The sequence below is a fragment of the Paramacrobiotus metropolitanus genome, unplaced genomic scaffold (assembly GCF_019649055.1).
Source record: "Paramacrobiotus metropolitanus isolate TYO unplaced genomic scaffold, Prichtersi_v1.0 Parri_scaffold0000043, whole genome shotgun sequence".
Lineage (NCBI taxonomy): Eukaryota > Metazoa > Tardigrada > Eutardigrada > Parachela > Macrobiotidae > Paramacrobiotus > Paramacrobiotus metropolitanus.
This window is the reverse complement of record NW_026570263.1, coordinates 409,834-432,901: the sequence shown is the minus strand read 5'-3', so window position 1 is coordinate 432,901 and position 23,068 is coordinate 409,834. Positions and strand designations below refer to the sequence as shown.

The 23,068-nt window shown below is 44.3% G+C and overlaps 3 protein-coding genes across 3 annotated transcripts; 2 read left to right on the top strand and 1 right to left on the bottom strand.

The window, feature by feature from the left end:
• Positions 1-3,199: 3,199 nt before the first annotated feature.
• LOC129590985 (uncharacterized) lies at positions 3,200-5,884 on the top strand. Its single transcript, XM_055486457.1, has 2 exons — positions 3,200-3,820; positions 4,846-5,884. Exons 1-2 carry the CDS (start codon positions 3,418-3,420, stop codon positions 5,391-5,393), a joined length of 951 nt encoding a protein of 316 aa, XP_055342432.1. The 5' UTR covers positions 3,200-3,417; the 3' UTR covers positions 5,394-5,884.
• Positions 5,885-10,336: 4,452 nt separating this feature from the next.
• LOC129591011 (uncharacterized) lies at positions 10,337-12,032 on the bottom strand. Its single transcript, XM_055486491.1, has 2 exons — positions 11,394-12,032; positions 10,337-11,061 (listed from the first exon to the last, which is right to left on the bottom strand). The coding sequence occupies exons 1-2, from the start codon at positions 11,887-11,889 to the stop codon at positions 10,448-10,450; spliced, it is 1,110 nt and encodes a 369-aa protein (XP_055342466.1). The 5' UTR covers positions 11,890-12,032; the 3' UTR covers positions 10,337-10,447.
• A 1,621-nt stretch (positions 12,033-13,653) lies between these two features.
• LOC129590976 (transmembrane protein 151 homolog) lies at positions 13,654-16,187 on the top strand. Its single transcript, XM_055486444.1, has 2 exons — positions 13,654-14,338; positions 15,502-16,187. The coding sequence occupies exons 1-2, from the start codon at positions 13,927-13,929 to the stop codon at positions 16,041-16,043; spliced, it is 954 nt and encodes a 317-aa protein (XP_055342419.1). The 5' UTR covers positions 13,654-13,926; the 3' UTR covers positions 16,044-16,187.
• The last annotated feature ends 6,881 nt before the right edge of the window (positions 16,188-23,068 follow it).

The window sequence follows — 23,068 nt, the reverse complement described above, 5'->3', positions numbered from 1 at the left end:
TGCGACTAAAGCGTCTTCTTGATAAAATTCTTGCTGTTAATCCTAAAATTCTCGAAGCTAGTTCTGTACCTTCTTTTAAATTTCTACTCAGATCTGTTAATCTCTCCTAAATGTTTTGTTAACAGAAAATTGTTTTGTTCGACCAGACTTGAAGTCCCTTCGGGGTTGTCTGCTCTTGTGCCGTAATAATAATAATAATAATAATAAATGTTAGGTCACTGACTACTTAGTCAACCGCAACTTGCGTGTTTTCCTGTTAATTTTTATTGTTCAACAGCTAACATCACACTGATTCTACCGTAAACCATAAATCCCATATATAGCTTTTTATGCTAGTTATCATTCTCAGGATCCGTGGGAATAATATCGCGCCCATCAGATATCGGCTAAGTTCACTAAACAGGCAGGACGGAGCCTGCACACAATATAACATGGATTTTAAACTAATGGTGTAAGGTAGCGGCGTAGTGCGTACTTCTATAATACCTGTACTCGTACTTTACGGGTATTTTGTGCATTCGAGCACTTTCTCCTTTGTGGTTTCTACTTTCGGCTTTGCTAACCGGATGCGCTTCGCGCATATATAAGTCCAATAGTTGCAGTATTTTTGGCATCAGTTCGTTCTCATTCAGTTTGGCAGTTTCGGAGTTTACTATTAAAATATATCGTCGGAATGCAGTCGTATTCTCGCTTCGCGTAGTTCGTAGCTTACGCATATTAAAATACATCGTCGGAATGCAGTCGTATTCTCGCTTCGCGTAGTTCGTAGCTTACGCATATTATTTAGTTATGCCACATTGAAATTATTAGCTCAATCTCTGTCGTTGAGTCAGGTCGGTAGGATTGATATTACGGTATTTATTCTATTGTACTCATCTCTCCGTCACTAGCACACGCGTGATCTATGAACTATCCTTGCAGCTGTGGCGTGGTAGTGGGTTCAAAAATTTCCGTTTTCAAAGCAAAACTACTCTGCAAAACAGTTAAACTCGCTTCAGAAGTCAGTTACGCTAAATTCATTCAACCGTTCTTATGCATATTCCTCGGATTTTTTCAAAAATTTTCCGTCAGCAGCAGCAAAGGTTTAGATCATTCTAGGACCATAAAGGTCATGCTAGAGCAACTAATAAAACAAAGACTGCAAGTGCTTTCCTAAACATCGATTCCGGGAATATGGCTCGAAGAAAATTCCAAAAAGTTTAAACGCATTAAAGTGTACCAAAAGTGTCATTGTGCACCGGTCTTCTTTATGTACATTCTACATGGAAATGCACATAAGCAGGAAAACCGTTATTTTACGGATCTGTTGCACCAAACTTTTTTTCAAATTTAAAACGATTCAAAATTTTTGGAAATCATTTTGAAGTTTGAAAAACGTGCGATAACTGTGGATCGGTGTACAACGATCTTCATACTTATGTGCGTTTCCAGGTTTTAAATTAAAGTACAAGTTTCGTGCATTTTTGACGATCTGTATAAAAATTTTGACGATCTGTATAAGCTAAATTATGAACTGACCGGTACGAAAAAATATACGGAATTTTCGCACGAATTAATTTTTGGTATTCATTTACAATTTTTGTTTGGCTGATTTATTCATTGTCAACGGATCTGGGGCCGGACCCGTGCTCCCCTTTTGGACAACCATGCCTGACAATGCCAGCGAGGATGATGGCTACGAGCCTTTCTCCATTGAGAAACTTGCCAAGCTATTCCCTGATGGAACGGCCAAGGATCAGTGGTCTTTACCAAGCTTATCCCTTTGATACGACAGATGATCCCAGCCATAGCCAGCGATCTGGAATGCGTACAAAAGTACCCTGTATACCACGAGGATTTGAACGGCTTGATTACCAAGTGCTTCCAGGCCCAAGTCTCCCCGCTTATCACCCCGATCGTGGAAGAAAACAAGCGCCTTAACGCAGAGCTAACTACGGCGAAGGCCCAGATACGCGAATTACAAGAACGACAGAAAAGGTACGATGAGGCCTCTGCAACACTGCAGGCACTCCGGGACGAAGTTACAGCCTTGAAAGCAACCACTGTCAAATTACCTACGAATACCGTCGCAACTGGTGGATTAGTTCCTCAACCCTCCGGGTTTCGATCCACCACAACGACACCTGTCGACACACCAGTGAAAGGTTCCCCGTCCAATGAAGTTTCACAAGCGTCAACCCCTGACTGCAAGGTTTCCCCTCCTTGCTTCGATGAAACCCCTCTCAGTGGGCCCGTTACCAAAGAATCCTGGACAACCATCGTTAAAAAGGGAAAAGTGGTTCGCGGTACTCGCGAGAAGGCTTCTAACGCTTCAAATGACATCATCATGTCGACCCTACAGCTTAAGCGTGTCTCTAAAACCGACAAGGAAAGAGAGAAAAAGATTGAAGGCAACCATCGAATCCATCGGGATCTCTGTCAGATTTGTCTCAATTTATTCTGCTAAAAAGGGTCGTAAGAATAGTTTGTTCGCACGTGTTGGTTCTTACGCCAGTGAGTCTGAAAAAATGTTCACGGCAGACAACTGGCCCCCTAACATCGGGGTGCGTGAATGGCAGTTCACCCCTAAGGAGCAGTAGTTGCCGCTGTCTCGTTTGCATACTTAATCAAACTTCTCTTTTCTAGTACTTAGTTTGTACTTTCACGTGATACTTATTGAAGGTCCGTACGTTTTAGTTTCGTGCATGTACAGAAATTTGTTACCATGTACCGACTCACTTCCCTCAAGGGATTAGCCTGGTTACCACACGACACGGTTTGTCTCCCATTTGTTAGGTTTCCTTCACTTTCTTCCTAGCAAATTTGTCCGACTTGCGCGACGTATTCGAAGGACTTACTTCAAATTTATAAGAATAATTAACAAATTTAAATAATTTAGAAATTTACTTCGCATTATTATAGCTGCAAGCATCAGTTATCAATATTAATGCTAATGCTTCCAGCTATTAAATTAATGAATTTAGTGCGAAGTGTAATAGTCCGATATGTAATGGACTATCAAGCTGCTGCGGTGCATAACATACGAGCACAACTATCTCCATCAAACAAAAGCGGCTTGGTTTAATCAACATCGATAAACCTACTCCGGTCATATCATATCCCAACAATCCGCAAAACAAACACTTATTCTTCTAGCGCGATAAATGCCATTAATTTGAATTACATACTGTAATTATACGCTGGCATTCTGCGAGTACATTACACGCATAGAGCTTAATGCATCCTATTCCGAATATTTATAAACGTTTTGATAACCTTTCTTCGCTTTAAGTACAACAGCCATTCACTTGCAGCCAGCGCTGCTGCACAAAACGTTTTATTAAATAAACTCGTTTTAAGAGAGCGTTTTAATAAACTCCTTTCATTGCTGGTGAATTCGAGGAATTAAGACGCACACCAGTGCTCAACGCATGAATAATGCCAGAAACAGAGAAATCAACACCGACCGCAACGGAGACGGTCGTTTTACTGGAGACAGTCGAGAAGCCACCACCGTCCTACGAACAGGTCCAGCGGGAGGACGCTGCGCAGCCGCCGCTGCCCAGCGCCGAGTCAGCCGCCCGCGAGATGTTCACCAGCTGCGCCACCTACTGCCGCATCCTCCTAGTCTTCCTGATTCTGTTCAGTATCGGCCTGCTGATCGCCTATGGCATTCTTCCTCGGACGCCGGACTGGATGCTGCGCGTTGGCGCCACACTGCTGTGCGTCGGCTACCTGGTCTACATCAGCGACGTGCTGTGCTGCGGATCGAATTTCAAGTATTTGAGCAATATCGCTTTGGTCAAGGATATCGCCAGCCATGTGGATTCCGTCCGATCCAGTACGTAGCAAATGAATGACGCTTTAATTAAGTTTATTTATTTTATCGCAATACAACTCATGCCAACATTAATTAACTAATAAGCTATAATTATGATGTAGCGGGTATAGCCAGTAGCAATACTGGCTGCGCCACTAACCAAAAAGGAAGCGCAGTCGTGTTACTCTGGTACATGGTACCAAATTCGTGGATATATGCGTGATGCGCGAGAAGTTTTGCTTTCCGCATTTTCAACACATTTAGCATTCCTTTATGACCTTTCGATCGTACAGTATCTAAATGATTTACCTATATATATAGGCATAAAAAACCGTTTGTGCGAGCAACATCCGGTTGCAGATTTATGGGTGAAACAATAATAATTAAATAACATTTTTTACGTACGATTAAGCGGTAGCAACTAGCAAGAGGTTTGTCGATATATGTACACGGAGTTTGCATCAATGCACAAGCACCAAAACGTGAACACTTAAAGCGAATATGCAATATGGTTTTCATGTTTATTTACGCTAATTATTTGGCTGTAAGATGTTGCAAAATAATGCAAAAACGTTTGAGTGTGCGAAAGCAAAACTTCCGGTAAATTTGGTGCCAGGTGCATACGATGTAAGTGCACGTAGATGTACCGGGTACATGTACACGAATTCGGTACCAAGGTCACGTCTCTTAAGCTGATTGTTTCGTATCTTCACGTAACGAAATAAATTTCGAACCAGGAAGCTTATTATGTTATATAAAATTACAACGTACAAAAAATTCGAAGCATACAGGCAAACTGCTTCGCGCGCATGGATAATGTGCATAGTTTTGCGCCCTGAATATCCGGGCGGACAGCCATTCCGTAAATTCAATGAGGACCTTCAATAAGTATCATGAAACAAGTACAAACCAAGTACCAGAACAAACTGGTAACAGAAAAACGTCTTCGGTGCTATCGTGATCGGGAACTGTAGCCGATAGAGAGTCAATTAAAAGCTAGGTAACAAATGTCGAAAAATGTTAGCAAAATGTCTATGTACCTACAGGTGCACCAGCAGTTATTTGGTACATGGAGTGCTACCACACGGAAACGCACACCCGCTGGGTGACGGAAGGCAGCGGCGACGACCAGCGCGAACGGCAGGAGACATACACGGAGAAGGTAGTAACCTGGCGCGGCTCGCAGCACTTCGAGTACATGCGCTGGACGGACGTCACCGCGCCGCAGCAGCTGCAGCACATGAAGAAATCCCAGCACCTCCGCATCCACTTCGCCAAACTCTTCGAGCTGGCCGACGCGGCGACGCAGTGCGCCTTCGACCGGCAGCGCGACTGCTTCGTGGACGCCAACCGCTGCCGCGATGTGTCGTACGATCTGACGGAGGAGCTGGTCATCCCGGGGTTCGAGTCCAACATTCTGGCTTGCAAGACGCCGGAGCGGCCGTTCTTCTTGCGACTGCGCTGGTATTTGCTGGCGGTGCTGTTTTTGCTGGAGTTGCCGTTCAGCTTTATGATGAAGAAGCAATCGGGACTGATTGAATATGTTTACTGCAAAAGACTGACCTGCGACGTTATTGAAGTACATATACACTAATGTTGCTTCGAGGTTATACGCGCCCGCCTGTGTTATTCGTTATACAGAAACTTTGACGTTTTCGCATTCCGGACATTTTTTCAAGATGGATTCGGGTGTACCGGACACCGAAGGCACGGTTACGGTTTTATTGCGATTATTATCCGCATTGTTCACATATAAAAAGAGTTTTTCCAAATTAGATTACACTATAATTATTGCTTTTACACAAGCATGAATGAAGCTTATACACGAGGTTGAGAAAACTTTATCAAGGTTTTTAATGTTGGACAACTCAGAGTATACAGTGTCGCCTCGCCTACCGGACTCGAATCCACATCGTGTAAGTGTCCGGAATGCGAGAAATTGCAAAGTGTTTGATTTTTCTTTATTAAGTTTTTAAAGTACGCAGTCAAGTACCGTGCTCTGAGTTGTACTAAAAAGCAGCTGGCTGGCTGTTTTACAATATATTGGAATCAGTAATCCTTCGTTTTTTGTTTGATACTTCACAAGGTGCCTTGCCAAAAAGTTGATAGTTCACAAGGTGCCGTGCCAAAAAGACTACCCTAGTAATTAGTATGTGATTGTTCAGTGCTGCAGTATATGCATATGTACTCGTACAATGTACACACCGCATTTACGTGTACATGTACAACAAAATCAATGTTCAATTAAATTACCACGTGCACAGCGCGAGCTATACATTTGCAACAATTACGTTGTAATAAATATAATGATCGAAAAACATCCTATTGCTATCGAAAGGAAATAAAAAAACAGTTACAAACCGAAATACTGTACTTGCACGCTGCTTGCCTACTTAAGGGAAATGACCCGGTACATGGTGTCAAAAATGGGATACGTCATACATACACTAAAACTTTCGCTTTCCCGCACTCCGAATCACTTTTTATAATACTTTATATCATTCTAAAGTCAAATGAAATATGTATATTGTCTATAAATCATTTAGCTTTAGAATGATATAAGGTGTTACAGAAAATTGATTGGGAGTGCGCCAAAGCAAAAATTCTAGTGTAGGTATCCCATTTTGACGTTTGTACCGGGCCATTTCCCTTAGGTAGAGGTAGATCCAGAACATGTCTGGTGCAAATGTATACAAGTCCGTTATACGGTTTTAATTTTGTCCCTATCTCTTATTGGTAATACATTCCATTTAGATGTAGTAAAATTATCCGACTACCGAACAGTTTACTCGTGCATAAACTACTGGTCTTTTGTCAATGTGAAAGAAATTGCTGATGTTTTTTTCCCATGTAGAGTACCTGCAGTTGTATTCAACAGAACCGGTACTGCACACACTAACAGTCGCGAAATAGAGCATTATTGCGTAGCATCGTCTGCAAATGCATGGCGCATGTTCAGCGTATGCTTGGGTTTGTCGGTCTTGACGCCGCATAAATGTACCGGCAATCGGAAGTTGTAGTCCCATAACACGCTACATGCTTTTCGTCGTATAACGCACACCGCTGTACGGGTAAAAATATGCACAGCTAAACCGGCTTACATGTTGTACGTTACCGACCTTGCCGTTGGTACGGAGTACGGATTATTCAGATGTAGTGATGTACAGATACGGGCGAACATCTGTTTGACTTGACTGCCAGACAGACATGTAAGTAAACCGATCGATCATCGGCATGCTGTGCGCATGAGAAATTTCAAGTGTACGACGTTAAATTGTGCTAATCTGATATTATAGCCCAGCTAGCTTTTTAAAATCTCTCTTTCCCGAGAATGTTGGATAAGCTCGGGTTTTTGGATAATGCATCCCAAGTGCCTACGTTAACCAGTATTCTATGGAAACCTGGCCGATTCTCATCGTATAAGGAATGATCGTTCATATTCGCGGTAACCCGTTTATCAAGCCTTTTACCACGCAAAATGCAAAATAATCTCGAACGTTTATTTCATGGTGACTAATACCTTCATCGCACCCACCAAAACCAATGCTCTACGCTCATTAATATTTTTGTTGGAATTATGATACTGATTATCTCAGAGGCGTTGTAAAATATCCCGGCCGAACACGGTAATTCGTCGTAATTCCGATTTAACGAACGAGACTCTAGCCTGCTAAATAGCCAACTGATCCGCAGCGCCAGGCTCTTGATTTCTCCATGGACGCCAAAATGAGCGAAATCGCCAGCGCCCCGGATCCTCCCCCGGCCTACGAGGGCGTCTCCCCACCACCCCCCTCCTACGAGGAGGTGATGCAGAGCCTCAAGGAGGGCCAGGAGGCCTTCCACTTCCCGGAGGCCGCGCCGGCCCCCTCCCCCAGCCAGGGAGCTCTTCTCCTCGGCCTCCACCTACGCCCGCCTGACTCTCCTCATCGTCAACCTCATCGGCCTGGTCCTCCTCATCTACGGGGGCGCCACCGGCGGCGTCGTACAGGTGGTCCTGGGCGGCCTGCTCTTCGGCGTCGGCTACCTCATCTACTGGATCGACGTGGTAGTCTGGGGCTCTAACTTCCAGTTCCTCAGCCACAAATCTCCGGTGGCCGACATCGACCGGCACATCCAGACGGTGCGGGCCGCCGCCCCCGCCATCGTCTGGATTATGGAGTGCTACCACATGGAGATGCGCACCCGCACCGTGTACTCGGGGAGTGGGCGGAACCGCACCTCCCGCATCGAGACGTACTCGGTGCGGGTACCCACCTGGTCGGGTCAACTCGCCTTCCAGTTTGCGTACTGGAACGATGTGTCGGATCCCCGGCAGGCCGAGCGCCTCCAAGAAGCCGACCACACCCGGGTGCGGTTTGTTAAGCGGTATGAGCTGAGCGACCAGGTGACGATGACGGCGTTCGCCGGGCAGCGGGACCACTTCGTGGAGGCCAATAAGCACCGGGACGTTAATTACGAGTTGATTGAGGCCTTCATGCTCCCGGGATTCGTGCCGGCGACGTTGGCGAGTAAGAGCGGGGAGCGGCCGCTGTTCCTGAGGCTGCGCTGGTACCTGTTCGCCGCGGTGTTCCTGTTGGAGCTCCCCTTCAGTTATATGATCAAGAAACGCTCGGTGTTGATGGAGTACGTGTACGTTAAGCGGCTCACTGTTTAATCATAATGCGGCGGTATATGCCAGTTTTTCCTACGTTTTTTCGGTACTTTGCTAATCAAGGTTGTTAATCTTGATTTTCTGAGCTTGCCTGATTATATGGAACTCATTTTGTTACGAGAGAATATTTTGTTTATCAAGTTTTTAGATATAAATAATACGATATGTGCTGTTACAAAGCGAGAAGCGAGTGCGTTCGCTCGGGAAGCGTTTCCATATGTTTCTATACATCGTACAAAAGCATGGTTTAACCAGTTAATTAAATACATTATATTTTGACAGTTGAACTGAGATTATATCTTTTCATGAAGTATCGTAAATGTCCTGTAAGAAAATAATCAAATCCCAGCACTTTATTGCGAAATAATTTTATTAAGTGGACTTAATATAAGTTACATATGATTTAATAGGCAATAGCCACCACGATAACAATGACTGCAAGCGCCGGTACACTACTTAATAGTTAAAACTTAAACATTAAAAAAACAACCAAAATCTCTATCTTCTCTTGGGTTAAAAGGTAACGTGCTCAAAACAGCCGTAGCATTTCCTTTTACAACGGCAAGACTAAAGCGCTGCTTAATGAAAGCAGTAGAGCGCGCTTCTCCAGTTAAGTCTCGAATTTTCCGGCCCATGAAATGCAACAGTTCACTGAAAGCGGGGCCAAATACTCCCAACGTCTCAATCACTAAAGGATAAAGAAAATTTCCATTTTCCACAAACGAATATGTCCGGCGCTTGGCATTTTCTGCGAGCTGAGCCACGTATCCAGTTTTCCTCGAGCTGCCGGTGACATGAGAGCCTGCGACCGTGCACCAACTGGTTACGTCCCACACCAGTGGTTTCCCTTGGCGGACTGGAATCAGCGTAATCCCGTCGGGCCTTTTTCCGTCCTTACTCGATAAGCCGGTCGGTTCCAGTTGACAGGGAAAACCGGCACTTTCACAACAATCCTTAGCAATACTGTTAATTTCCTGGTCGCCCATCGTCCTTTGGTTGTTATTGCAGGATAACCCGTGGTGTCCGTTAGTTTCCACTTGCTTACCGCATGCAATACAGTTGTGCGCCACTACCACTGGCAATCCAAACCGCAGTGCGACACCGATTCGGACATCGTCGTTACATATAAGTTACATGTTAACTGGGATAAATTCTTCATCTGATTGGTATCGTTGAGCGAAGCTCGTTGTATACATATTGAGAGATTAAAATTATAATAAGTTACATAAACATATGCATACGGTGTCGGTGTATGCATATGTTGATGTTATATGCATCTAGCACCTACTCTGCAGTAGGTGCTAGATATATGCAAATACCGGTACATATCAAAATACAGAAAAATAACTTATTATAAAATATAAAGCGATTTTACGTATAACGAAAAGTCAAACGAAAGGGACTGTATGGAAGAGCATCTACCTGAAAATTATCATTGTACGCCCTTGCTCTACGATATGTCAGTTATTTTTTAAATATGCTGTCAAATAGTCGATTACGGAAGATTAGTACTCAATGCTATATACTCGTATAATTATACTCTTAATATTTTACCATGTACGATGTAGCGTAGTTTTTTCCAGATGCGCTGAAGCAGATTCTTCATGTACTCGTACCAGTAATACACATAAAACCTATCGAGGACGGCTTGAAATTACTTGTAGTCGTAGAAATGTATAAAATTATGATATTTGTACTGTTGCTGAACATGGAAGAGGGAGTTATCAAATGCGGTCCTTGCAATTAATAGCACTCATTTGTACGTATACGTACGTGCGTTGCGACGCTGCCAATTGCAGTACAAGGCTGAAGGCGATAAACGCTGCATAAAATTTCGTTATTTCCCGCGTAAATATTAGTACAATACACCCCACTAAAAACAAACAGACAACAACAATAATAGCTGCAGTCGTTAATTAGCATTAAGACATTAACAATATTCAAGGAATGTCCAAAATAGTCCGTAGATTTCGCTGTATTTCTGCACGCAAAAGAGGCTACTTCGGCGACTGGTCACTAAGTGCCATGTTGTTGCTGACCAGTGCCATCATCTTGTGTTGGAGGAAGTTGCGGTACTTTTCGATTTCCGCCCGCTGACTTTCGGCAATTATCCGCTGATTTTCCGCCTCCAGTGTTCGCACACGAAGCTCTTCTCGTCGCAGTGCCAGCTGCTTATCCCAAAATTCCTTCTGCATCGCCATTTTCTTCTGGTAGAACTGTTCCTTCTGTGCGAGTAGCTGCAGTATCCAGTGGGCAGTCTGCGGATCCATCTCCAACTCCTGTTCATCTTCGGCCTCCTCACTATCGCTTTCCTCCTTTTCCGTTCCGTCCCCTTTATCGACTCCCTTCAATTCATCGTCAGCAAAGGCGGAGCGGTTTTCTCGCGGGTTGCGCACGTTTTTCGTCAGCCCCTTTTCGTCGCGGGTGACCTTTGTTATTGCGGCTGCTCCTGCTGCTTTACCGCCGACAGAATCCTGCGGCAATATCTGCGCTGCTGTGCTACCGACATCAGGCATTGCCAAGGCCTCGCCACGTGCTGCTTGATTATAGGACCGTCTTCCCATCAGTTTTTCCAACCGAACGAAATGCCTGCACTTCTTCAAGATCGAAGCTGAAAACAGAGTAGTGTATGTCGTGCTTTGACAATTATCACTGTTTAAGTCCTGAAAAGCCTTATTTTTAAATTTGTTTAAGCATCAGACAAGCATATTTCATCTGGAAATTAATAGAGACACGAAAAGCATATTATCTGCCAAGTACAGTAAAATCATTTTATGAATTATTTAACTCACACATTTATCAACAATTCAATACGCTAATGCCTGTACAATAAACAACGGCTTTCTGATAATTCTAGACTATACGCGTAATAACACTAAAAATACAGATAATTGGCTCATGTCTTTATAATTATAACCTAATTTGTATTCTACTTATTCTTACTTTTTAAAACCAGACTATTCAGCTTTTCGGTGCGCGTTGTCTTTGGATCGCCGGTATTCCTCAGCAAGTCTTCCGCTTGACGGTACGATTTCTCCAGATTGCCAATCTTCTCCCGAATATTGTTGACCGGTCTATGGTGCGCACTGCCTTTGGCCAGGAGATGTTGGCGAAATTCCCTCGCCATCCCCGTTTTGGTCTGCCCGTGCATCGTTTTCCGGTGTGGTCTGCCCGCCATAACGGCAGCGCTTCTCCAACGCTCGTAGTTTTCTTCCAGCCATTCCAGTAAGACGTTTTCGTCGAACGCATCCCACCGGAAATAAGGGCGCTTTGGGGGTTTTTCGTCGGATTCAGCGCCACGAACGGGATGGGAAGTGACGGTGGCGGGCAACAATCTCCGAATAATTAAAGGCTGCACCGCGATCGGAGGGGCCGTATCAGCCAGCAGCGTCGTACTTCCAGAAGGGTCAATGAAATATTCACCGTTACTAGCCGACATGACCGGTTCGGTAAATAGCCGTTAGAGCGAAAATTTAAAGCACAAATATAACTTACTATGTCGGTAAGCAACCGAATAACCGTTCAACGGCTCATTTTTGGCGCAGTTTGTTTCTGTATGTCTGGATACGACGTATGCTCATAAATAAGTGAAATTTGTGCGTTGGCTCACACTGCAAAATCTGTTTTTTCCAGATGTGTATGTTTTGGCTGCTGAAGCTGTAATGCGGAAAACGTGCCGTATCTCTTCGTTGACCAGTTAAAAAGGCAGAATGATCAATGATAAGCCTGCGATATGCCGTTATGAATCACAATCCTAGCCCGACCAGCCGTACCAATGAGATTTGTTGTGAAGGTTTGCATCTCCTTGGTGCTAGTTGAACCGGAAACATCCGAATGGGTGCTTGTACCAATTGACCAGTTCTAACTTCTAACATAATATGTAGAATTATCGATGTTCTGAATATGCCTGAATGTTCTGAAATCATTCTTGCTCTTGCCCTTGTTCCTCCCTGAATTCTGATGGCTTTTCAGTTGATTTAAAATGTATGTACATTGTACAGACTACAGAATACAGATACACTTTGCCGAACGTGCCGGTGTTGGTTAACATGTTCGTAGTTGCATATTTGATATTTGATTTTTCTGGGTTATTCGCTAAGTAGCCCAAGTTCACCAACATAGTATTATATTTAATTTTAGGTAAGAGATATCGATAGCTGATATCATTATGATTTATATGATTAAGATCTCCGCCCACTGGGCACACATGATTCATAAGCCTGTCTACGCAATATGCAGCACACGCATTTGTATTAATGCTTACGTATGAGCAGGTACAAGCTGAGCACGGATGAATATTGGCTTACGACTAGGCACTGTAAATAAGTGAGTTAGGGCTTTCTGTTACTCGAAGTCGTAGAATTACGGAAGTCGTAGAATTACGTCGTAGTATTACTGTTTAGTGAATTGGGCTGCTATACAGTAATTATGCGAGAGATTGACCGAACCTTGATACAGCTCAGAGCATTGGGCCGCAGGGTGCGACAGTGATCAAGTGAAATAAAAGAAAACGGTAATGTGCTTTTCGACTTCCTTTCAGATCTTATCAAAATCTCCAATATCAAATTATGAATTGATTGAAATAAGCGCGGTTTCCGTCGGGTAACCACAAGAAATACAGAGGCGAAGCCAAACTGTTTCTTGTGCAAGTGCAGTAGAACGTGCCCGTGGTAACAGGCCAGCTCATGTTAGCCCTATGGCATCGATGGTAACAAGCTTTTGAGTGACCACCGGCCTGAGAATTCTTAAAACAGCAAAAGGTCATTAGTCTCACAACATCCACCGCCCTGAAAGGATTCTAGAATATTTTAAAGCATGAAAATCGGTTTATCAGGAGATGAGATCACCCGGGACAATGAAGAGAGGCCGAACACCTGCTAGAGATGTTTAGTATTCATATAACTAAGTTGTCCGGAATCCGTTTCTAACACCACCGGCTGCCGGTATCGCGCCAATGCCGGACACAGTCGGTCTGTGTTTATGTATATAACTTATGATGCATCATTCGGTCGGGGCCGACGAACCGTTGTAGACTTGTAGACACAAGGGTCAAAGGGTGGAATTGTAACAGCTATCAGATAGCACATGCGCTGCATTGCTGGTACTACTATCTGTAAGCGCACCGGTGTGCTTTATTTATAGCGTATGTTGTCAGACATGTCAGACTGCGGAAAATTTCGCACATCCAGCAAGCGTGTACCGTTCATTATAATTTGAGTGATTACTGTAGAATTCTGGTATTATATCTGAACAATCCGTTTATCGTATCGGAGACACTTATCCCTCTATTTCTCAACCGTCAAGCGTATCTCCCTTAATCCTTAACTGTCTCTGTTGAATTATAGATAAGCGTGTGAGTACTTCTCCTTTGCTGCATTTCTTACTCGAGCGTTCATTTTACGCGACGGAAAACAGACTGGAAAATTCTTAATCGGCGGAGGCATCGAATTAAATCCACTAACTGAAAATACTTACGATGGATACGAAGATCAGCGGTTTCGCCACGCCGAGCGCCCCGCCCTTCGAGGGCAGTCCGCTGCCCCCTCCCTCCTACGAGGAAGTGATGCAGAGCATCAAGGCCAGCCAACAGGCCGCCACGTTCCCGGAAGCGGGCGCCTCCTCGCACTCCGCCTGTTCGGAAATGTTCAGCGCCGGTTCCACCTACGCCCGCATGTTCCTGCTCTTGGCGATTGTGGCCGGCATCGTCCTGCTCGTTATTGGCGGGGTGGCGTCCGTCACGTGGGGGCTGGTGGCCGGGGGCGTGCTCTTCGGGTTGGGCTACTTCATCTACCTGCTGGACGTGTTCTGCTGGGGATCGAATTACAAGTTCCTCAGCAACCCTAATGAAGCGGCCAATATCCACTACCATGTCGATGCTGTGCGAGCCGGTAAGATTCGCTGACAGCGCGACCGGTAAATATAATTTAGGACATTTTTCTATTTCGGAATTACGCTCAACTCGCTACTCGGTGATTTATGATCAGCGTCCATACAAAGCGTACGAGCGTAACTACGTCAGTTCGACTTTACAGGATCGAATTTAAAGCGCATCTGTATATAACCGGTTGTCGAAGTTAAGACTGAAAAAAACCGGTTTTATTGTGTAGCCGAAATGGACGTCTGTTTGGCCTTGTTGGTCAGATGGCTTGTCGGTGCGGCATAAAGGAAATTATGTTCTAAATTTCTGGCTTTATATAGCTTCTACTTGTTTTGCTTATCGGCGAACTTGATTAATTTTTATCTTTATTGCCAGTGTGTATTATGAAATTCATAAAGAATATGAGTTCTTAAAACTTAAATTAGACAATTTAAACACGCGAATAACCATAAACCTTGCGAATCTGCCAGTTTTAGATTTTTTTACTTGTTATTAACATATCCTTGCAGTAAATTTAATCGCTGATTATCTGTTTAGCGGAAATACACTGGTCTAGCAAAACTACCTCTGATTTTCGTCAATGACATTCAAGAAAATTTAAACACTGGAAAAACAACACTCTACAGTAGTTGCACGGTATCCGCCGTTCTGATTTAATGTACGAGGACATTTGGGTGCTGTGAATACCATTCACAATTAGGTTGCAATGAACATCCGACTAGTCAGCAGCTCGCAACGCTACTGGCATCACGGTCAGAATTCTAAAATTTAATCCAAGTTTAAAGTGCACAACAACCAGTACGAGTACTCGTACACATTTATTTATCAATTTCCAATATCGTGTTATGTTCTATTCTAGATTTGTAGTAATGTTTATTCTGTGACTTAGAATTGTGAAGCACTATGATCTTCTAAAATGTAGTTAGAAGATACGATAACTTTTTTTTGGGCCGTAATTTGTCGAAATAGACGGTTAGAGTACTTGAGTATAACATTTTTTTAAAGTAAAATTTTCTGTAAAGTTAGTTCCCGGGTGCTCATCGCACCCTAATCGGGAGGGTATGTTCAGAGCACCCAATTGTCCTCGTACTCGTATTCTGTATTATCGGCACGATTTATTCCGTTGTGTTAAATTAGTCTGGAACTGAAGTGTAAAGGTCACCGTTATTGTAGCCCCGCCGGCCATCGTGTGGATCATGGAGTGCTACCACATGGAGACGCGCACCCGCACCGTGGAGGAGGGCAGCGGCGACGACCGGCGCACCCGCACGGAGACCTACGAGGAGAAGTGCGTGACGTGGCGCGGCCACCAAGCCTTCGAGTACACGCACTGGGCGGACGTCAGTGCGCCGCACCAGCTGGAGCGCCTCCAAGCGGCCGACCACACCCGCGTCCGCTTCCGCAAGCACTACGAGCTGGCCGACGAGGCGACCATTTCGGCGTACGCCATGCAGAAGCAGTATTTTGTCGACGCGAACAAGTACCGCGACTGCAGCTACGATCTCAGCGAGGCGTTTATGGTGCCCGGGTTCGTGCCGGCGGTCCTGGCCAGTCAGCCGGGGCGGGAGCGGCCCTTTTTCTTGCGGTTGAGCTGGTATTTGTTGGCCGTGGTGGTGCTGCTGGAGTTGCCGTTCAGTTTTATGATTAAGAAGCACTCGGCGCTGATGGAGTATGTCTATGTGAAACGGCTGACGTGTGCTCCGCATTGCTGTTAATTTGTGTAAAATCTTCGTTTTTTTACGCTCAGTGATATTGGTTCTTTAAAGCAGTATTGGTCAAAAGTTTGTGACCTTTTGTACTTTAACGGCGGCACCGTTAAGCCGTACAAATCCTGCGTCAACATAAAGCAGCGGTTTTTACTGAGAAAGCTATTGGTTTTATGGATTAACTGTAATTGAGGTCTGATGCGTTTTTCATCAGCCTAATGGTCAGTCGATGCATTTGGGACTTATTTAATCGCGATGTGATATCCAAGAGACTGGCAAGACGCCATGAAAAGCCATATGCATGGAGCTGAGTTCAGTATATGCAACGCCATCACGGCAAATAGAATGGGATTACTGTAAAACGAAGTGTATGTGGTACTTGATAAACATATCCTTCACAACATAATGAACAGGATTTTGCGTTTTACTGTGGAACTCAATGTCTGAAAACTATCCTTAAAAAATGAACCGGATTTGTCGTTGTACAAGTCGCGCACCCATAAATGGTGTATATGATGTTTAATTGGTTTCCTTCGTGTTCAACAACAATGATTACATACTACGGTTACAAAGTCCAAAAACAATCAAAATCATTCCCTTCCTCAAATTTACTGCTGCCCGGCAAAGTGCCGAAAGCTGCGGCAGCGTTTCCCTTCATTATCGCTAGACTAATGCGCTGTTTCAAGAAGGCGGAAATTAATTACATATTTACGGAAACGATAGATGTCTCAGGACGTTGCTAATCATGACCCGGATTACCGTCGCCCTCTGACTTCGGTTAACAGGATTTAGAAAGGTTACAGTCAGCAACAGAAACGGAAGCCTGTACAGTGTCTATGCTATGTAGTTTTTGAACGAGTTTAAAGTACAGTAATCAAATTACATGAACCAATCTACATTGTGCGCACCTTTCGTTATCATGCATTCATGCGTTCACCTGCGTAGTGCATTCAAAGGCTGCAGCCGAACGTGATCAGGAGCATTGTCGTTTAATGCACTGTAAGAAACTACTGTACCTTAAGCAGCAATAAGATCTGCCATTAAAGTGTTTTGAAGAAGTCAGCGTTGACCACAGCTCCCTCGATCGCGCATGACTAAACGATATTAATTTTATAAACTTTTAATTAATAATTTCTTGCAGTCGTCAACATTCAACCGTGCAAATGCGTGTTGTGGAATGCGCAGTACATTATAATCTCCATTACGAGGAGAGCGAGGGACCAGTGCAAAAAGGGAACAACATAGCGCGGCTAATTCCAGGCTGTCGTTTTTAGTTCGACGTTTTCTACCACAGTTAATGCCGTTAGCTGCGCGGTGCTCGGCAGCCGAAAGGTCATGGCAGAACACTAATGAATGCTCGGACAAATTAATATTACGCAGTACTGGGTAGTTTGTATCAAATAATTATAAAACCATGACGTTTTTCCCTTTATGTTAATGTTGACCGCTTTTATTTACCATCACAGGCAGTGATGTGTTTACCGCTCACGCAGCTGGAAATTAATTTTACGCGTCTCAATCCTCATGCGTAGTTAGTATATGGCTGAACCAACGGACCATTTCGCCCGGCAAGGTTACACACGGTGGGATAACGTTAGTATTATATTACTGCAATTTTTTGCAAGATGATGAACGTTATTTACCTTAGTGTTGGGCCGGCCCGGCCCAGGGCAGCGGCCCGAACGGCCCGGGCCGACCTCGGCCCGGCCCTTTTGGGAGGGCCGCGCCGGGCCGCGGCCCGGGCCGTGGCCCGCTGTAAACGTTAAATATGGAAAAAGACGTAGAAAAACAAACAATTTAGTAGTTTTCGATGCGTTTTTCTTAATTTTCATAGCATTAAACGTTTCTAGGCGAAAATCCGTCTATTTTTCCGTTGACATACCCGCTGTAGCCGCTTGCGTAATGACATCCGGGAAGGAAATATTACTGTGCTGCAAGACGGCCCGGGCCGCGGCCAGGGGACCTGTCGGGCCGCAGCCCGGCCGTGGAAACGATGGCCCGGCACTCTTGCTCGGGCCGGGCCGGGCCGGGCCGACCCAACACTAATTTACCTGCGAGTTGCGACACTGTACAAAAAAATTAACCGGTAAAGCCACGACTTTTATAAATACAAAACTTATTTTTAGCTAATTAGCTTTTGCATGATTTCGTATTCGGGATTAATGTCAGCGCGCTTGCACTTCTTGTTTTTCCGGTACCTATCATGCATGAAAAATTAAAATAATAAACAGTTGTTTAAATTTATATATCTAACGAAATTTATATATATATATCTAATATATATATCTAACGAATTTATCACCATGTTACTGGTTCAGCGCAGCTGATGTGCGTGCAAGCAATGCCTTTACACTACGATTCTCCATATTTGGTCCACCGACGACCACCGTTGATGCTGTAACAGATTGGACTACTGCAAATACTGTAAAGAAAACATAAACACCAGAGAATGAATTTCTACAGTTTTTCTGCATCGGCATTCGCTGCGAATAAATAAAGCACATTACGTCCACGTGACCGGGTGATTTAGCGAAATCAGCCTGGAAATTGACCAACGCTGCAGTGTGGCCAGTATGTTTGCAGTCGGGTGTTTGTTAACAAAATTGCCAGTGTGTATCATGCCGTGCAATTTGTTTGTCAGGATTTATACGCCATCAACGGGATGTTTTCAATCAACCCAGCAGGCTGGCCGCCGTGAAATGTATCCTTCTATATCGACAGCGGCACAGCGCTGGAAGAGCGGCGCTGCGTATTGACTTAGCGGTAATTCGGTTAGGTTTTTTGTCCCGTGCACCCAGGATACAGCACAGGCTGACACAGCACACAGGCATGACAAATTGACTTGCCTCTAACTAGGTAGTGTCAGTAGCCGGCAAAATTGAATCTGCGCCCGGGAAATGAGCGCCCCAGGGGAGGCATGCACACGGCCGGAACAACGCTAACTGCTGCTTTTCTCTATACTGTACTTCAGATTTTAACAACCGATCACTTTCGCTATATATTCTGAACAGCTGATCATTCACGAATTCAGATTTCCTGATGGTAGAAAATTTTCTGAATATTTTTTTATTGAGCCCTAACTTTATAGTTGACCTTTAGACATAAATGTGCCGATCAAAAATAATAATCTCATACAGAAAACAAAAATCCATCTAAGAAAAACTGTTATTGGACCTGATCAATTTGCAGCGATTTTTTATAGTGAGCAAGCTGCCAAATGTCAGCGAAACGGTGAGAACCACACGAATGTTCGAAGTGGTGTACGCAAATTCCGTTGCTATCGGAAGTACAACAAACTGGGTAATACCAGAATAACGATCAGAATTTCTGATATTCAAAATGAGAAATTATTCTGAATTTTTTTTTACCATCAGGGAATTGGAATGCATAAGTGAATTGTTCAGATTATATAGCGCACGTGATCGGTGGTTGGGAAAAACCGACGTATACAGCGCTTATTTATCCAGCTGCGAACCGGCATCGTGGTTTGCCGTGTACAGATACTCGGCATGTATTCATAGGCAATTATGCATGCGGATATGTATTATCCTGCACTCAACTTCCGCTCGCCGGGTCCGCTTCCCTCAATCGATAGCGGCAGGGACCCCATTAGCCATTCATATGCAATATCATCCTGTTTATACAAGCCATTATAGCATAAACGAGGGAATCGTTTATTGCCGCTGCATAACAGCGTAAACTGTAATCCATCAGGCTCAGCCCGCGCCATGCACTGATTCACATAATATTCATGACCATAAACCCGCATAAATTCGACACAAAAACACTGGTCTCTCCAACCGGGACCTATCATGCAGCCACACACCGTGTCCGGCCCGTCCAATGGACCGTACGCTACCTTCGGCTTAATTCCGTCAACACAAAAAAATCTAATTATATGTGAAAACGACACGATCGTTCGAAGTGGTGTACGCAAATTTCCGTTGGTATGGGAAGTACAACCAACTGGTTAATACCCGAATCACGATCAGAACGGAAAAATGGGAAAAGATCTGGCCTAACGCGGCGTGCTGTTGGAGGACTGGTTGGCGTTGGCGCTGCTGGTCAGCGCGGGTCCCTGCAGCGTCCAGAAGCTGGTAATGCGGTTGCTGTTGGTCTTGGTGACGGAGGACATGGCCGCCACGCGGTAGCCCTTGGCCTCCAGCTTGTCCAGCACCCAACGGGGTCCCTCCGGGCAGTCCCAGGTGCCGAAAGGGCTGCGCTGGGCGCGCAGGTACTGCATCAGGGATCCGTCCGACCCGGCGTCCCCCACCACCGTGGGCCCGGTGGAGGTGAAGTAGTCCGAGGTCACGCTGGCACTGATTATAATGTACGGCATCGTCGCGATCGACTAACGTAATTATTCCGGTATATACCGTCGGAATCGCAACACAAAATTATTGCTTAATAAAATCTGGATGTTATTTAGCCGGTCTGTGGTTCAAAATTCGAATAATAACATCAACAAACAGCGGGGCAATATAAACACGTGATCCAATGCGCATAAATCGCCAGCACCGGTTTCGAACAGACAAGCGTTAGTTTACGCAGTATGCGTTAAAACGAAGCACCTAGTTTTTTTGCCCGAAAAGGTGGAGCCAAAAAAGTGGAGATCGGTCAGTCGGTTCGCGGTTCAAAAACTGAATAATAAAATCAACAAACAGTGGACAACAGGAACACGTCTAACGCGTATAAATCGTCACGACTGGGTTTGAACAGAGAAGCGCGTGTTTGCCGGTATATGCGTTAAAAGGAAAATCTCCTTTTTTTAGGCACAAAGGCACTGTATTTTCTACATCCAACATTGGAGATGAAAAATTCCAAGAAATATGGGGAAAGTCGGCCTGGTATCCCTCACCGGAAATCCCGTGTGATTGGCGGCTTAGTGAAGCTATATGGAAAAAGATGAGGGTTATAGCGGGGAAATATGCGGCATAATGAAGATAAATGTGAGGACGATGTGCGCAGCACTAATATCATCCATACACGCCGTTGCACCGAATAGAAACCAGGCGATTGTGGAGAGGGGAGAAGGACGAGGCGACACAATGCAGCTGGCAAGTGGCGGATTGCGGCCGGAAGACAGTTGCGGCCGGAAACGCTGCGTACGCGTTGTACATTCGCATTAAAAAGTGTAGTGTATGTACGTATGTATATGCGAGCTAATCACATTGGGTCGGGTTAATCTGGCGTGGCGGGGATTATGTCGGGGAAGAAATGGCAATTCGTGCTTGACTGGCATTTAAGCGGGCCCGGCGCGGAGGCTGTCCTTACTCCTTAAGCGGCGCCCATCAGCCGGGAGAGAAGTATACCAGGTCGGAGTCATTTTCATAAGCAAGCAAGCGACGGCTAATGCAATCAGCCCCTTCACGGCGCGGCTCGCTAATTCGCTGGCGTACAGGAAGCTAAGACATGCCGGGTTAGAAAAGGAAGTTGCACCAATTCCCGGCTAATTGTCATCGATTGCGCGTCGTGTCGTTTACGCGCGTCTTATCATCGTTATTGGATTGGCTCCGTGTAAAGAATACCAAGCAACCGCGGAGTTTTTTTGCTGCCGCAGAAGCCGGCGTTTAAGGGGGACTAATTTATATATAAAGCAGGTCTTCGATTTCATAAATCACCCATTTTCTAACCTGAGTGTGTCCTTATACAACAAACATTCCTCTATCTGAAACAAGTTAGATATCGGAGATCGGATAAGTCGTTCAATTCTTATGCATTTTTTTGCGAAGCCTGTCATAAAAATTTTGAACTGGCGCAGCTGATAAATTAACAGCGCGCGATTGATCGTCTGTCTGTTTCCTGTCGGGCAGTCACACGAGCGGTGGTATTATTGGGCGGCTGGCGGTCAAGCCAAACTGACCGCAGCACCCTTCAACGAAGTCCAGTGAGTTGATCAACTCGGACAGAGCATGCACTAAACAGTCAGGCACACCTGCTCATCAGCCTTTTGTTCTGCCGACCAGTCTGACCAGTGATCTAAATAACGATTGCACGAACAAAATGATGTACATAAAGCTTTTGGAAATGATGTTTGAAATTATAATAATACACGTAAGTTTGCCAAAATGTTTGTTTTTCTGCGCTTGAGATATAAGACTAATTTCTGTTGATAATTATGTCCCAGATTACGCCAGATAGCACTAACAGTTATACCAGGAAAGTGTTTTAAACTTTAAGAAATGCAATCGAAACTGAATACAACATAATAGAAAATGTTAATTTGTACCGTGGTTCAGGATACCTTTGGAGCTATAAAATTAAAATTAATGAAGTCATAAATACAGCGCAGTCCTAATATTGTACCTGAATACAAAGCCTGATTATTAAGTATATTAAATTATTATGAAGTATATTAAAATGTGTTTTTCTACTTTTTAAATTTTAAAGTTTAAAATACATGGTTTTAAATTTTGTTTTAGTGGATGCGATAAAGTAAAAAATATACTACTTGACAGCACTTTCACTTATGGCATAACTGTTGTCATACAATTAGTGGTTTAACTGAAAGTGAAGGACTTTTATGTAATTATTATAAATTAGTCCCCCTTAATTGCGCTCATCAACTATCGACCAAGACCGCTTTTTTGCAGTACTAATAAACAACGTGGTTGCTCAAAATACCGGGAATTTTCTTTAAGCAGGACAGGTGTGCAAAGGTGGAAGTGCGTGCCGAAGATATGAGAAAAATGCGCAGCGGAAACAACAACCGGTAAACCAATAATGCGGGCCGTCATTTAGCGCATTTAGCGGATTGACAGCGGCCGGCTTATGCTCGTTTATGCGGGACACTGCGCATCGTTAACGGCGCTAATAACTAATTGTCATTTGTGCGCATCATTCATCACGCTGGCAGTCGGCCTTTCCGGGCATTCATCGCCATCACGAACGCATTTCACGCCTCACGCACAAACTCCGCAAATAAATGAAACAACAAAAATTAAATAACAATTAACAGAAAAAATTATAAAATAAATAAAATGTATACGACAAAAATAGAAGAAAAATATGATAAATAACCTTTTTATTGCGCA